The 14,635-nt window shown below is 38.3% G+C and overlaps 3 protein-coding genes and 1 long non-coding RNA gene across 7 annotated transcripts in view; 3 read left to right on the forward strand and 1 right to left on the reverse strand.

The window, feature by feature from the left end:
• prrc2b (proline-rich coiled-coil 2B) overlaps window positions 1–4,054 on the forward strand; it is a 24,871-nt gene extending 20,817 nt beyond the window's left edge. For all 4 annotated transcript variants that reach the window (XM_084935371.1, XM_084935372.1, XM_084935370.1 and 1 more), the window contains exons 30-31: window positions 1,167–1,376; window positions 1,625–4,054. In XM_084935371.1, coding sequence (XP_084791497.1) covers window positions 1,167–1,376; window positions 1,625–1,792 — 378 coding nt within the window. In that variant the 3' untranslated portion in view covers window positions 1,793–4,054. The remainder of the gene's footprint in view (window positions 1–1,166; window positions 1,377–1,624) is intronic.
• Window positions 3,653–5,773, reverse strand: LOC146383857 (uncharacterized). The gene is made up of 2 exons (XR_014800790.1): window positions 5,673–5,773; window positions 3,653–5,221 (listed from the first exon to the last, which is right to left on the reverse strand). It is a non-coding gene; the product is annotated as an uncharacterized LOC146383857 (long non-coding RNA).
• LOC146383858 (uncharacterized) lies at window positions 5,719–8,785 on the forward strand. Its single transcript, XM_084935373.1, has 4 exons — window positions 5,719–5,872; window positions 7,823–7,961; window positions 8,056–8,160; window positions 8,459–8,785. The coding sequence occupies exons 2-4, from the start codon at window positions 7,824–7,826 to the stop codon at window positions 8,621–8,623; spliced, it is 408 nt and encodes a 135-aa protein (XP_084791499.1). The 5' UTR covers window positions 5,719–5,872; window position 7,823; the 3' UTR covers window positions 8,624–8,785.
• Window positions 8,786–9,337: 552 nt separating this feature from the next.
• Window positions 9,338–14,155, forward strand: edf1 (endothelial differentiation-related factor 1). The gene is made up of 5 exons (XM_084935374.1): window positions 9,338–9,587; window positions 10,623–10,674; window positions 10,817–10,977; window positions 13,363–13,456; window positions 13,555–14,155. The coding sequence occupies exons 1-5, from the start codon at window positions 9,510–9,512 to the stop codon at window positions 13,614–13,616; spliced, it is 447 nt and encodes a 148-aa protein (XP_084791500.1). The 5' UTR covers window positions 9,338–9,509; the 3' UTR covers window positions 13,617–14,155.
• The last annotated feature ends 480 nt before the right edge of the window (window positions 14,156–14,635 follow it).

Below are 14,635 nucleotides of genomic sequence, written 5' to 3' on the forward strand. Positions count from 1 at the left end.
TTTGATGGTCACTGTAGTGGCTATATTAATTTCTTAAAGTTCTCTCTTTCTCTTATATGTAATATAACCACACTACAGACGGACAAGCGCCTGTTTTTATGCGTTGTGGGTAGCAACAACGACGGTAACAGCATCGCGTGTCCGCTTATGTTCCACATAAACCTTTCACAATAAAGCTCAAGATCCTGTTGAGATTTTTCAAAATAAACTAAATCACGTGAAAGAGCAGATTATTTACGGATGAGAATTAAAAAAGAGCCGCCAGACTCAAACGTTAGAACAGGCTGTTCCCCGCAGCACGCCGTGTAATAGATACAAAGAAAACGGCGGCCGTTACAACCTATGTCTAAAAATGTATCGTTTCATGCATCGGTTAAAACACTCGACTCCAGCTACACGACGCGCAGCTGGAAACACTTCACGCAAGTCGAGCTGCCCGAGATTCACAGAATTTACAGAAAATGTTACATTTTTGTGATTTATATCGTTATCGGGATGATAGAATTCTTATATATGAGATTTTGGTCATATCGCACAGCCCTAAATTAGAATATAGTATACTGTAAAAAAACAAAACAAAAAACCTTTCCAGGACCATTACCTTGGTTTCTGCTCATACAGAGCACTAAGTACGAGTAAGCTCTACACTTTACTTTAAAGAAGAGACGGGGAATCATTTTTGTTTTTACATACGGTATGAATTTCAAAGTCATAGGAGTTTGAAATTCATACCGTATGTGTATTTACTAGGAGGCTGAGGGGTAGCACTGGCAGCCCCCCGGTATTTTATGTCTAAGCCAGTATCAGACTTGGATTTGAACGTTATTCAAGTAAACTATCACAGGTGAATACAAATACAAGAATATGCACTTACTCGCTTGGGCTTTATTATTTTAAATAAATAACAGGAGGACCAAGATGTTTTTTATTTTTTAAAAAGGTATTTGTTACTGGTCTCTTTTCTGCTCAGTGTGAGTCTTTGATGCATACTGCATACTCCTAATATAGGATCGCTACATCCTTTAGCCTGAACATCAGTATTTGGAATCTAAAAGTCAAGTCTAAAAATGTGTTAAGGAATTCAGCACTTGCTAATTATTTGCATTTCATTTATTTCCCAACCCTTCACCTGCTTTTCCTCCTGTTGTTTCCTCTGTGACCAACAGGTCCCTCCTGCTCAGGGCAGCATGGTGATGCACATGCGGCCCCCCACCACAGGCCCCTTCCCCAACCCTATTCAGAGACCTGTTATGCAGGTCAATAAGCCCGTCATCATCCGTTCCCCCCCTTACCCCAATCCTGGCCGTGACCCTCCCCACTCCACCCCTCCTTCAGCTTCCGAGCCCCCAGTTAAAGGGCAAGAGGATGGCATGAAGGTGAGCCACCCACTGTAAATATAGGTAATTTAATTTAATCCATTTTATCTTTCTCTTATTTTGAAATGCTTTTCATGTTCACTGTTGTGTGATTTGACTTAAAAAAATGTAACATTTTTTTAGTGTTGAAATCATTTTCAGTAATGTGAAACTTTTATGGTGTTACATAAAACACTTGTTGGTGCATATATGTATGGCTTACCAGGCACTGCTGTCTCTTTAATAAGTCCTCTGTCTTTTTTGTACAGAATAAAACAATAAGAGATGTACGCAAGGCGGTGGGAGAGGGCAAAACACCGTCCGGGGGCATGACCAGCAAACTCCAGGAGCCCCTACCTTCCACAGGCCAAGCCAAACCAGCACGCACTGGAGCCATCAAACCCCAGGCTGTCAAAGTAGAAGAGGGCAAGGCGTAACAATGGACCTTAAAATCCTCATCACCACCAAGCCTGCCAACACAAAGCTCATTGACCACTGTCAGCCTTTTTAAAACCCACCTTACCCCCAAGGCTCGAAGGCCCGGGGCCTGCAGGCAGACAACATAATGAAATGCCCCCTCTTGAACTTTCAGAACTGGACACTGTTATTTCACATCACGTATAGAGATATATAAATATATATAAATATATGCATAAACACAGTCTTTTAAACAGATCTCTTCAAGGTCCTCTTTAATTTATTATTAGTCACTTTTAAGGGGATATTGGTAAGAAGAAAAGACATTTTGTTTTTGTGTGTGCGTTTTCTCTGAAGTGGGGGAAGAGGAAAATGGCCAGCTCACTTGGTTCATTTTCCATACTGTTTTGCCAAACTGTAATTACTCCCTGTTTATGGACTGCATCCCTTAAAGACCCAACAGAAATTTCATACAACTGAGAAACAAAGTCTGTTAACTTTTTTTTTTTCTTTAAAGCAAATTTGAAATGCAGTGTGGGGCACTTTTTGGTTTTCTTTGGTATTTTTGCTGATAAATAAAGTCACGACCCAGACATCCATACTAATGCTAAAAGACTTATTTCATTAACCCAGGAAAAAAATAAAACACAATTGTTGGGCATCATGCATGTCAAACATAGCAGAAGTCAAGTGGATCACCTCAGAAATGCGTCTTTTTTGGGCTACTTAACCCAACACATGAACTGCGTAAAAACTGCTTAGATTCTTAGAAACGTTTTTTTCTCTTTAAACCGTTCTTTGCTTTTAGATTCTGTTGCTCACTCTGTATGTAAATTGAAAGGAGAAAAAAAAGAGATGGAGGTTTTACCAAAATTATGTTGCTTCCATGGGAAGTTCACTGGCATCGACGGCGTGTGCATGTGATGTGTTGAATGTGTGTAAACTTGCAGGACATCTACCTAGAAGCTGGCAACATTTCACAAAGACTGTACCTGAACTCGGCATTTATTATGCTGACGTGTGCTCTGTCTGCGTGCGGGGGTGTGTGTGTGTGGATTTGGATTGACCACGCTGAAAACATTTGTGGGTTCATTGTGAAGTTTTGGAGGGCTGAGAGGTGGGCATTCACAGTTGCTGTAAAAGGACTCTCAGACAGCTGATTGAAATGTTTGCTTTCTTTCTTGCTTTGGGCTGTAATGAAATCAAACTGTGTTAATGAACATGTGATGTAAGCGATTTTTCTTTTTTCCTTCTTTAACATCCATTAGCGTTTGTTTTCTTTTTCTTTAGGGCTCCTGAAAGACTTTCATATTGTTCAGATCCCATTTCAAAATCACTGAGGGGAGTTATTGAAAAAAGAAAAAAAAAAAATCTCATCACTATTTGATAATTCAAAATCTGGTTTCTGAGGTGGCACTAGCAATAAATGCAGCCTAACTATAATCACAATCAGGGTCCAATTAATTTTTTTTCCTCCGTTAGAAGCTAATTATCACATAACGAGGGGTGTTTGCTTGTTAAACTCAAATGCACCTTTTTTTTTTTTTGTGTGTGCAAGCACAGCAGTTCCAGCAGACTACGAAGGACTTTAAAACAAACAAACAAAAAAACAAAAAAAAAAGTGTTCTGTTTGAAAATGTGAAGCTGATGGAATCATTTATTTTTGTTCGTCTTCTGTTTTTATAACGGGCGCTCAATTTGAAACTCACGACGCCCCTGCCATAACTGTTACTGCTTACTATAATGCTCCATGACACTACAAATGTTTATCTTTACAACAGTGTTTCACTGCTATATGTGTATATGCATACTTAACTGTACAGTTGAGCCTTGTGAGCAAAGGGAGGCTTAAACTTGCATTTCATTTTAGATATTGTGGCACTATAAAGGATTCGATGTTTTAAAAAAAAAAAAAAAAAAAAAAGGTCACTGTGTTCTCAGAACGGACTGCTTTCACCTGTTAGGTTTATCGGGCTTGGAGTGTGGGTTATTTTTTGTTGTTGGTTTTTTTGGCCTCTTACCCCTTTCTTGAAAGGATCTTGGCGCTTCTCATCATTGTACCTGCACCGCAATGTTGCCCATTTTGAGGTTGTTTTGTTTTTTTTACTTTTAAGATGCATATTTCAGTTTTTGTCAGAGGACCAGTGCTTTCTACAGCTGATCCAGCATTCTATTTATCCTCTCTGACCTTTATCCTTTCAGGTATTTGGTCATTACTCTCCCTTGTTAAAGAAAAAGAGCTTATTGAGAGAAAATAAATAAAGCAGTTGTGATTTCTTAAATGCACTGTTGTTTCTGTACTCTCTCTCGTACCTCAGATTCTTCTGATGGCAGCAATTATCGGGATGAATAGTTTGCAGTTTGTTGAATGTGTGGTGTTCTTGATGGGCAGTAAGGTTAACTGTCTACTAAATATGTGAGCTTCAAAGGAAAGTTTCAAAAAAAAGTTTTTTTAAAGTTTTAGGCTCTGCTAACCATGTTTGTTTTTAACACTGAAGATAGACAAGTTCAGTCTGAGGTGTTTGTGCCACACACCTGAGGACTGCCAGCTCTTAGTTCATTGTTTTCATTTTTGTAAGGAGACGCAAGATAGGTAGTCACTCTTAATCCAATCTGGCCCACTGAAAGATGTGAAGGGGAACATGGATTTTGTGCTTCTCAGTGTATTTTTATAGGTTTTACGGCTTTTCCTACTGATAAAGACTTCCATGCCATTCATACTATCCTAAGGCAATGAAGTAATAGATGAACATTAAATTAAGAGAATATGAGAACTTTTTGGCTCAACAGTTTAGAAAAAAAAGAATAAACAAAAACTTTATTTTAGTATTGTAGGACAGCCTGGCCAATAAGCTACCATCATTTTTTCATTAGGACATTTTATTTATTAGAGAAATATATTTATTATATATTTATTTCTTACAGTTTAAGCCCTGAGAGTCATGTTGACAGATTTCTTTCTTTGTTACAGCAACATTTCTTTATCATGTAGAAAAAATGAGACATACTGTTGAAATTATACTTGTTTTTTCTTATACAATGATATCTTAAGGATTTAATGTGTAGTTAAACTTCTTTGTGCTGACAGAAAAGAGAATTTCATTTGGTCTGGCCAACTTAAGATCAACTTTGACATACCCCATGAAATCCATGCAGGAAATACACTTACCAGACACCTGAAAGGCAAGACTGGGTTGGACTCAGTCTTTTGCCCTCAGGTTAAACTTTTTTTTGTTGTTGCATGAATTCAACAAGTTGCTGGAAACATTCCCCAGAGATTTTGGTTCCATTTGTTGACTGCACATCAGGATGCGAAACTCCTGTTCCAGCACATCCCAAAGGTGCTCTGATGGACTGAGATTGGCTGTGGATTCATTTCAATGTCCAAGAAAGCAGTTTGAGGTAGTCTGAGCTTTGTGACATGGCACGCTGTCCCGAAGAAGCGCAAACTGTGGACATAAAGGGATGGATATAGTAAGCAACAATACATAGGTAGGCTGTGGCATCTAAATAATGGTTTTATAATAATGATATATTTTGTATGATCAGCAAGCACTCTGATTAGAAATTCTGGTAAACTCCCCAAGGCCCACAAAATAAATGTAAGGGTCACGAAAACTGAGGAGGCACAAAAAGAAAACTGAAAAAGCTCCACGTATTTTTCTGCCTTTTTTTCTCCACTCTAAAAAAACCCACTCTAACTCTCTTCAGATTTTTTTACACCCACTCTATTATTCGGTCAGCAGTGGACACACAATGCAGGTTTTTGTGTCTTGGGAGCAACGCCTTTGCTGCTTTATTTCTTTTGTGCTGTACATTGTTTAACTGTAATCACAAAGTTACCTTTAGTAAACGTCCACATGTATTAATAACTTCCGTAGTAACACGGCAACAACGCACCTGTGTGGTTCAGGCACGGTGACGTCACTCGGGTCAGAGATTCCGGAGAGTTTTGCGGCGTAAAAAAACCCAAAGGAGGCGAGTCTGGACGAAGAAAGTTTCTCCTTCCTTCCTGAGTGCGGAGCGGGAGTTTGCATACCTCACCGCGCGGCTTTCCACGAAGCTTTTGGAGTGGTGTGTTTCTTAGCCAGATAGCTAAGGTAACTTTTCTTTCTTCTTCTTCTTCGCTGTCTGAGGACAGAAAGATGCACCATCTTCTTCGACGTTTTTCTTCCTGTGCTGCACTCGTGACGATAACGATAAACAGCGAAAAAGTACCGCCTCGCTCTGAATTTATCTGAAAACTTACATTTTTTTAAAAAAATATTTAATTAGTTAATTTTCTTTTTTTCAGCATTTTCTACTACAAACAGAATCCAAGCAGGGGAAAAATGGCTCTTGGCTAAAAGCTGGCTGTTTTTCCTCATTACTGCCTGTTCACACAGACGATCCTCGTTAATAGGACTTTTTTAATATTTAATATTCGTCAGACCCCGTTAGCAGTTCACGGAAGAGTTGCTTAAAAAGAAAAAAAATCCATATCGCTCCTTAACAGAACATACGGCAGCCATCTTTGCCGCATAAAGTTAACTCTTCAACTGATTTATGAAAATAAAAAATAGAATATTTATGTTCGTATTATTATATTGTCATTTTTAATTAATAGATGACTGTCGACTGATTTTGATTGCTAAGTTTATTTGCACTCACATATTCAGCTTGCATTTGAAGACAACGCAATGTTATTTATGCTGTTAATATTCAGATGGTCTAGTTGTTTGTTGTATAGTGTGTCTTAACTGTGTCTTAACTGATTCAGAATAGATAAAGAAAAGGAATAATTAACACATTTCTGTGCCTGTTCAAAACAAAGGAAAATTCTACATTGTTGTTCATTTTAGCCTTCTACCATAAACAAAGAGCTGGCAAAAAAAAGAGAAAAAAAAGCTGCGTGGTAGAGTTTTGTTACTTAACACTATAGAGAAGGTCAGTCTGAGGTGTTTGTTCCACACACCTGAGAACTGCCAGCTCTCGGTTCATCTTTTTTTTTTTTTTTTTGTAAGGAGACGCAAGATCGGAAGTCACTCTTAATCAGTGCATTGCAACAATGCTGAAATTGTTGCAATGCAACTCAAGGTGCTTTATATTGCTGTCATATATGGTATCTATATTGGTATGAGCACCTTTATTCTTCACACTCTGAGGCAGGTTTTCTCGTAATTTCTTTAAGTAGTCTCCGGGAATGATTCTCCAAGCCTCTTAAAGAATTACTTCATTCAATAATGTCAAACCGGGCTCCAGGGAGGCCAATCCATGACTGATAGTATCAGATTGTGTGTTTTATCTATTCAGGGATCCTTGGGATCATTTTCATGCTGAAAAATTAAGCTATTTTCAATGCATGCTTCCTAAGATGTGACTTTTTTTTTTTCTGTGTTCATAATTCTGTTAATTTCGACAAGCTTTCCAGTACCACTGGCTGAAATGGCGCTCCAAATCATGAAACAGCCTGCACTGTGTTTTAAATGTGGCTTTAGACACCCACAGTCTTACCTTTTTTCTGGCCTCCTATGTATTGATGATGATTTGGATTCATCACTCAGTCAGACTTTTTGCCACAGATTTTCAGTCCAGTTCTTGTTTAATTTTAATTTCCCCCTGTTTCCCTTCCTTAAAAATGTCTTCTTGACAGCCACTCCTCCAGTGAGACCATTATATGTGTTTATGTGAATTCAGATCAACAGGAAGTTAGATGTGTTCCTTTGCATCACAGAAGGCCACTCTGCAGCAAATCTGTGTGGAATGAGAACTGTGTCGCCCCCCGGTGGTTTGTTAATAAACATCACTTTCTCAGATTTCAACCCCAGAAATACAGAAAATGTTAAAAACCTGCCCAGTAAACAAAACAAACAAAAACAGTGTATTCAAAAAGATTAAAACAAATATCAAAAATCAAAAGCAAAACCTCAGCTAACATATCGAACTGTTTACATGTTCACAAACAAATGACATTAGGCATAACATGCTCTCGGTTGATGCCAATACATCCCTATAGGGTGGTACTATAAGCTGAAACATCTTTGCATAACAGGTCTGTTTCTCTGATCCAGGATGACCGCCAAAAGTGCTGTCAGGCCCGATGAAGGCCTGATGATGATGCAGGAGCTTGATGACCGCCTGAAAGAGCAGATTGACAAACTGGAGCATGTTCGCCTTGCTGCTGTTGAACTGAAGGATAACTTGTCTGGGGTACTTTCATTAAAATGCTTATCTATCATATAAACAATTGTTTAATAAAATTGTATTATAAACAAACCTTTTTTTTTTTTTTTTTTAAATTCAGAGCAACAGTGATCTAAGCCAGTCTATCAGTGACCATTTGGAGTGGCTGAATCACCTGTCTGAGCGAGTTGAGACTCTTCACATGAACACAACTGTTTTTATTCAGGTGGGAACGGGATGGGTTGTCTGAGGGGATGTAATAAAATGTCTGTCTTTTTCTCATAACTGTCATTTTCCAGCATTATCAGTCAAAAAACTGTCACTTCAGCAATGAAGACAGGACTCCCTTCCACTTTTAAAAAAAATGATGTCAGTAGGGTTCGCTTGGGCACTGGTAGGAAGACCTGAAAGTATACACCAAAAACTGTGATGGCAAAAAGATTTAGGATCAGTTGCAATGATTGTTAGGGTAGTTTACTCATGAATTGGAAAATAACCGTGAAAATTCTTTGTATGTTTTCCAGATGAATCCAAAACCTCGTGCATGGGCAGGAAAACAGAGTTCCAAATATGGGTACCGCTGGGGTCGTCTCCACCAAGCAGATGATGCTCTGTCAGAGTGTGGCTGGTCCCCCATTCGCACACGACGTGGCAGCGATGCGGCCTCTGAAATGTCCTGTAATTGGTGACCGTGTAACCAGCTCCATATGTCAGCTGAGGTTTCAAAATAACATGACAATGCTTCACATTTTGTTACAGTTTTCATGCATTTAATACTTTACTGTGGTTTTCTTCTGCTGTGTACTATGTTACTGAACACCCTGTATTGTTAATAAAACCATGGCTTTTGATTTTTATTGTGTAAGATTGTCTCTTCTCAGCTCTGTCTTTTAGCAACTTGAACATTTTTACATAGTCAGTTAAACTCTCTAAACATTTTTGATATATTGCAAAGTAGGAAATTTGTTACTTTGTTAAGTTATGTTTCAAAAACTGTAAATAGTGCGATGACTTCACTCTTGTTTCGGCTGCCCTCTTTAAGGGTCAACTACTTCCATCCCAAACATCCTATATCATTCCACAACCACAACTTGTGTACTTATTATTCACTCATGTATTCTGTCTTCTACTGACTTTAATTCTTAATGGAAATCTTGTTCTCAATGATTCACATGTTTGATTAGGTTTTATTATTATTATTATTATTATTATTTTATTTATTTATTTTTCCGGCTTTGGGGCCGGAAATAATGGTATACGAGGCTTGTGTGGTGACTTCACACAAATCTCGTAACAACAATATAGGGGCACTTGGGTTTGTGTCCGTGTCTGGTGCAAGGTGCTTTTTAACCGTGAAGTCACCGGCAGAGGTCGCTGCTGACAGGCCAGCATTATGTCATTGTTAACCACACTGTTGTAAATAAAGTTTTGGCAGAACGCGTGGTCGATAATTCTGGAAGGTGCTCCTGGTTAGTTAAAGTAGAAACACCTTTCCCCGAAGGAAAATTGTCAGCTAAACTTATTTTTTTATATATATATTCAACGTTACGGGTATTGTGTGAACAACCGAAAAACATGGCAGAAAGCGACTGGGACACCGTAACTGTCTTGAGGAAGAAGGGGCCGACTGCTGCCCAGGCCAAATCCAAGCAGGTTAGTACGAACGCCTTATTTCGTTTGTGCTTCCGTACTTTTGCTGGCTAACAACATTTTCAGATCTTACTGAGTGAATTAATCGTGTGTAATGTGTTGGTAAAAGCTCTTTGTGCACGTGGTCGTTAGTTGAAGCGCTAAGAACCATCGCACATCCTTCTGGTTTACTTCAATAACAACAGATATGAACGCCCGTTTCCGTTAATGTTAGCTAGCAAGATGAACTGCCTCTAGATGAACGGTCGTATTGGAGACATTTAAACCGTCTGTTTGAGTGTTTTTAACTAAGCAAGTGCTAGCTGTCTTCGAAGGAGGGCTAGCTAGCTAACCTTCCTGCACTAACTTGAAGTGTATTTTTCTTTATGCCACAGTTTCTAGTAGCATATGGTACCTTCAACAAAACAAACTTTACACGGATAATGATCACACTAATGCCGGGGTAGCCTCTATATTATCAGTAGTGGATGGTCAGGATAAAGGCACACTCACTTTGGTGTTTATTTATACGAATGGTGGGAATGCTCATCAGCAGGCACGTAGCGAACGTCTTTAAATGCCACAAGTATAATTTAACTGTAATTTAAAGTAGTACTTCAAAAAAACATTAAAATGACTCGCCATATAATTAATTTTTGAAGTTTAAGAACTGATTGTGACACCATTTTGACATTTTGTTGTTGCTGTTTTAAACGTGTATTGAAAGGAGGGTTCAAGATGTCATTTTGGGCTCATATGGGTTGGCTGTAGTGTTATAAATCCTTAGGACACCTTTCTTAAAAGAGTGGACTTAAATGTCACATTTCTGTGTGTGAACGCTTATTCCATCTTGAGAAATCTGAAATATTGTTCGTATTCAGGTTCAGTTTGTGTGCTAAGGTGAACTGTCTTAAATTCAGTCAATATGCTTTGATAAACAGATTGGTTACTTATTAACTAAATGGCATAAGGCTAAAGAGTGTGTATCAAGAGCTGGGCAATCTGCTGCAATGTTATGACCTGTACTTGTCCTATTTTTTTGTTTTGTTTTTTTCCCAGGCAATCACATCTGCTCAGAGACGTGGGGAGGAAGTTCAAACATCCAAGAAATGTAAATTCCCAGTAGTTGGTTTTACACTATAAGAACGAAGTCCACTTACTCACCTGTGTTATGATTACTACAGTCTTTGCATGCCCGGCATCTTTCGCATTGCCCAGTGATGCTTTGATTTTATCCACGGCTTGTCATGCAGGGGCTGCAGGGCAGAACAAACAGCACCTTGTGACAAAAAATACAGCCAAACTGGACAGGGAGACAGAGGAGCTGCACCATGATAGGGTTCCTCTGGAGGTGGGCAAGGTCATTCAACAAGGCAGACAGGAAAAAGGCCTGACCCAGAAAGATCTAGCCACTGTGAGTAAACAAATGTATTATGCTTGTATAAACAGTGCACAGACTGCTGGAAAATGTGCCATGTCTGGTTTTATAAAGCATCTCAGAAAGCAGTCTACACGTATCGAAAGAAAAAGTAGTAGTTAGTAAGATAAACCAAACCAAGTCAGTGACGAATTGTTTGAACGTTGTTGTGAGATCAATATGATCCATGTTTTTAACACGATCACAGTCATGGGCAAAGGTTTCAGCAGTTTTACAGAGTTTTTACATGTTTCTGGGGTATAGTGAAGAACAATGATAAGCCTTTCTAGAGCTGGGCGATATAAGATTCTTTTCATATCACGATATGTTTTTTGTTTTTTTTTCTTCATTTCAGGCGATAACGATATATATCACGATATAAGCCAAATAACTGTATTTGTAAGATTTAAATGTGCCATTGCTCACAAGTAAAATGTGAAATAATCAGCAGCTTGTTTTGATTTAAATATTTATTTCCCATAATAAGTTCAACAGGGTAGATGTACTTAAGGAACATGAGACTTTTTCAGATAAATAAAGGTAAATATTGCAAACTACACAAAAGGCAGCCGCTAAAGAGTTTAAGTTTCAAAATAGAACAAACAAAACAGACTACTAAATTGTCAATTCCACTTAGAAACAAAATATTAATTCTAAAAATAAATCTTAGTTTGTTTTACAGAAGAACAGACAAAATTGACTAACTTTTGTCAATATGAAATAAACTGAGAACTAAAAGGAAATTCTCAATCTCTCCTTGTTATATAGCTTAGCTTTTCAAACAGTTTTAAAATAAAGATGCTAACAGAACATTCTTCAAATCCTAGGTGCACATCCAAGGTGCAACTCTATCTATCTATCTTTCTATCTATAAAAAAAAACAAACAAAAAACTTTAGTCAGACAAAAGCCGAATAACGAATTAGCGCTTTCAGTCAGAGATTGAGCATGTTCTAGTGAGTGGCACTGCTTCAGGTGATAAAAAAGGTTTATACAGTTCATATTTATACAGTGTGCGCTACTCTGTTTTTTGTCAGACTTGAAATAGCCGAAATACCTTCACACTACGGAACTTCTATGGCCCTTCTGTTCGACAATCTCTCCGGCATTGGAACCATTAGGGGTGGGCGATAGAAACGATATAAATTTGGCCAACGATAGAGATTTTGACTATACCGCTCTATCGCGATAGCGCATGTTGATGATGTCATCAAGCTGCGCCTGTTTTGGTCGAAAGCATCGCAGCGGCGACAACCATTATCATCTGCAAATTATGGCAGGCGACAGCCATAGCAAAGAGATGAAGCACTTTTGAAATATGGGGAAAGCCAAAAACTGCGCTTCCTCCACTTCCGTAACATTGATTCATTAATGTTGAATTCTCTCGCAGCTGCTCTATTCCCATGTTGTTGTAGTATATTAATAACTAACCTTGTATTGTGGATGAATAATCTCAGTTGTTCTCCTGACTGAAGTTTGGCCCGTGTATAGCATCCTGCTATGCGATTGCATTTGTCCCTGACCACCAGAATCCCTCACGTTAACTTTTATCGAGTGGAAAAAAAAGTTGGCGTTCATCCTCAAGCTTCACTGTGCTAATGTTATGCTAACATAGCTGTGTCGCTAGCAATCACGTAGCACAACATTATATACCAGGTAGTCCAACTTCAGTAACCCTGCAAACGCCACTGCTGTTTAGTTTTCTGTCTTCATTTATGTTGGAAGTGGTAGTTCTTTTTTTTTTTTTTTTAAGAGAGCAAGAGAGATGAGGTCTATAGCAATAGTTAAATTTTTCTATCGAGAAAAAGTTATTTCGCAATACATATCGTTATCGTTCTATCGCTCAGCTCTAGGCCTTTCAGAAGTTTCAGAGTTTTATTGTCAAATAATAAATAAAATATTTTATGCAAAGAGGTGTGCTTCAAGGCCAAATCCTGACTGATAGCTCTCCGTTCCCATCTTATCAGGACTCAAAGTCGAGTAAAGTTTGTAGTCTTCTGCTTGGTTCCACTTGCTTTTTAAAGGATTGACCATGTTAAGAGTGTTATCAACTTCTTCAAGCAATCCCAGAGCAATTTGGGGGTGATGTGTGCATGATCATGCACTGTTCCACAAGGCAAACATGATAGCTTAGCCAAGTTGAGAATCTATGGTGAGTTTTTTTTCCTCACTGTAATCATAGAAACTTAAAAAAGGAAAGGAAAGTTGTTGAAAAATATTATCTATTTAGCCATGACTGTACTTTGGCTGTTGTTTTTAAGTATTTGCTAGCAAAGTAATTTTCCAGTGCAAACCTTACAATCAGTGTTTATTATAACCCTGCAGTTATGTGAAATGTGCTACCCACAAGTTCTAAATTATGTGTTCCACACTTTTTCCTCAGAAAATTAATGAGAAGCCTCAAATCATTGCTGACTATGAGTGCGGGAGAGCCATTCCCAACAACCAGGTCATGGGGAAAATAGAAAGAGCAATCGGTAAGTGTGTTACTTTTAATTTTTCCAAAACAAAATGTTGAATTTTGTTATTTTCTCAGCTGTATGACCCACATGTTTTTACCTTCGACCATGAACAGGACTGAAGCTACGTGGGAAGGATATTGGCCAACCCCTGGAGCCAAAAACCAAAAAGAAATGAACACAAAGCCTCGAAATCAGCCCTCCCCAACCCCTCCTGTTATCTGTAACTGAATCCTGAATCCCCCTCCCACCTCTTAGAACCCTTAAAAACTTTCCTTTCCCCTCCCATCCGATCCTCTTTCTGGGCTGATCCCACCTGTGTCCTGTCATAGGACCTGGTGCTTCACTGCAATGCAGGCTGCATACTAACAAGTCATCTGAAACACTCTCGAACACCACAAAAAATGAATGATTGAATGCTTTTTAAAGCATCAGAAAAAATGTTCAGTGAAGTTCTTTCACCTACGTCTGCTTGGGCTTTGACACAATAAAAGTCAGATTTTTCTTTTCCTTTTTTTTTTTTTTTTTTTTTTTTAAAAAAGGTGAATTATTTTTCATCTTCAGACTAATGTTAATTCTGAGCATGATGTTAAACCAGAAGTGCTTGATTGCATCTTTTCACTCTCTTCAGACAGTGGGTGGATGTCATTACAGTGTTGAAATGTTTTAATGCTGTCCGTTGTTTTGATCTATAAATAAAGTTTGGCAGTTCATGAATTATTCTTTGTGTGACTTTAAAGCTAGTGTGGCACAGAATGTCTTAACAAAACCAGTGAGATGTATATAGATACAGATAATATATAGTCTTTTAAAAACTACGTTTATCCCAGTAACACTTCAGTAACTACTTCAGGTAAATTTTGGCAGCTATCTTTGAAATGTCCCAGGGCGCTTATTTGGAAAGTTTTGTACACATAATTTCCAAGTTAAACTTTAGGTTCAGTGTGCATGAAGACACAAACATGTAAGGAATCACCAGCCAAATCTTTGAAAAATACAAAAGCTTTTAAAGTCTGGCGCCTTTGTAATGGGCATCTGCCAAAGATTTCCATTCAGGATCCTTAGTGTTGTATCTTCGTCATGCTATACCTCTGTCACAAGGCATTCCATACTCCAAGAGTTGGTGTTTGCTCTAGAGCTAGTGTTTGTATTCTTCAAACACATCCTCCAGAGATGAAGCCCAAACTGTATTTCCTC

The sequence above is a fragment of the Perissodus microlepis genome, chromosome 7 (genome assembly GCF_051167445.1).
Source record: "Perissodus microlepis isolate ML-2025 ecotype Zambia chromosome 7, ASM5116744v1, whole genome shotgun sequence".
Taxonomy (NCBI): Eukaryota; Metazoa; Chordata; class Actinopteri; order Cichliformes; family Cichlidae; genus Perissodus; species Perissodus microlepis.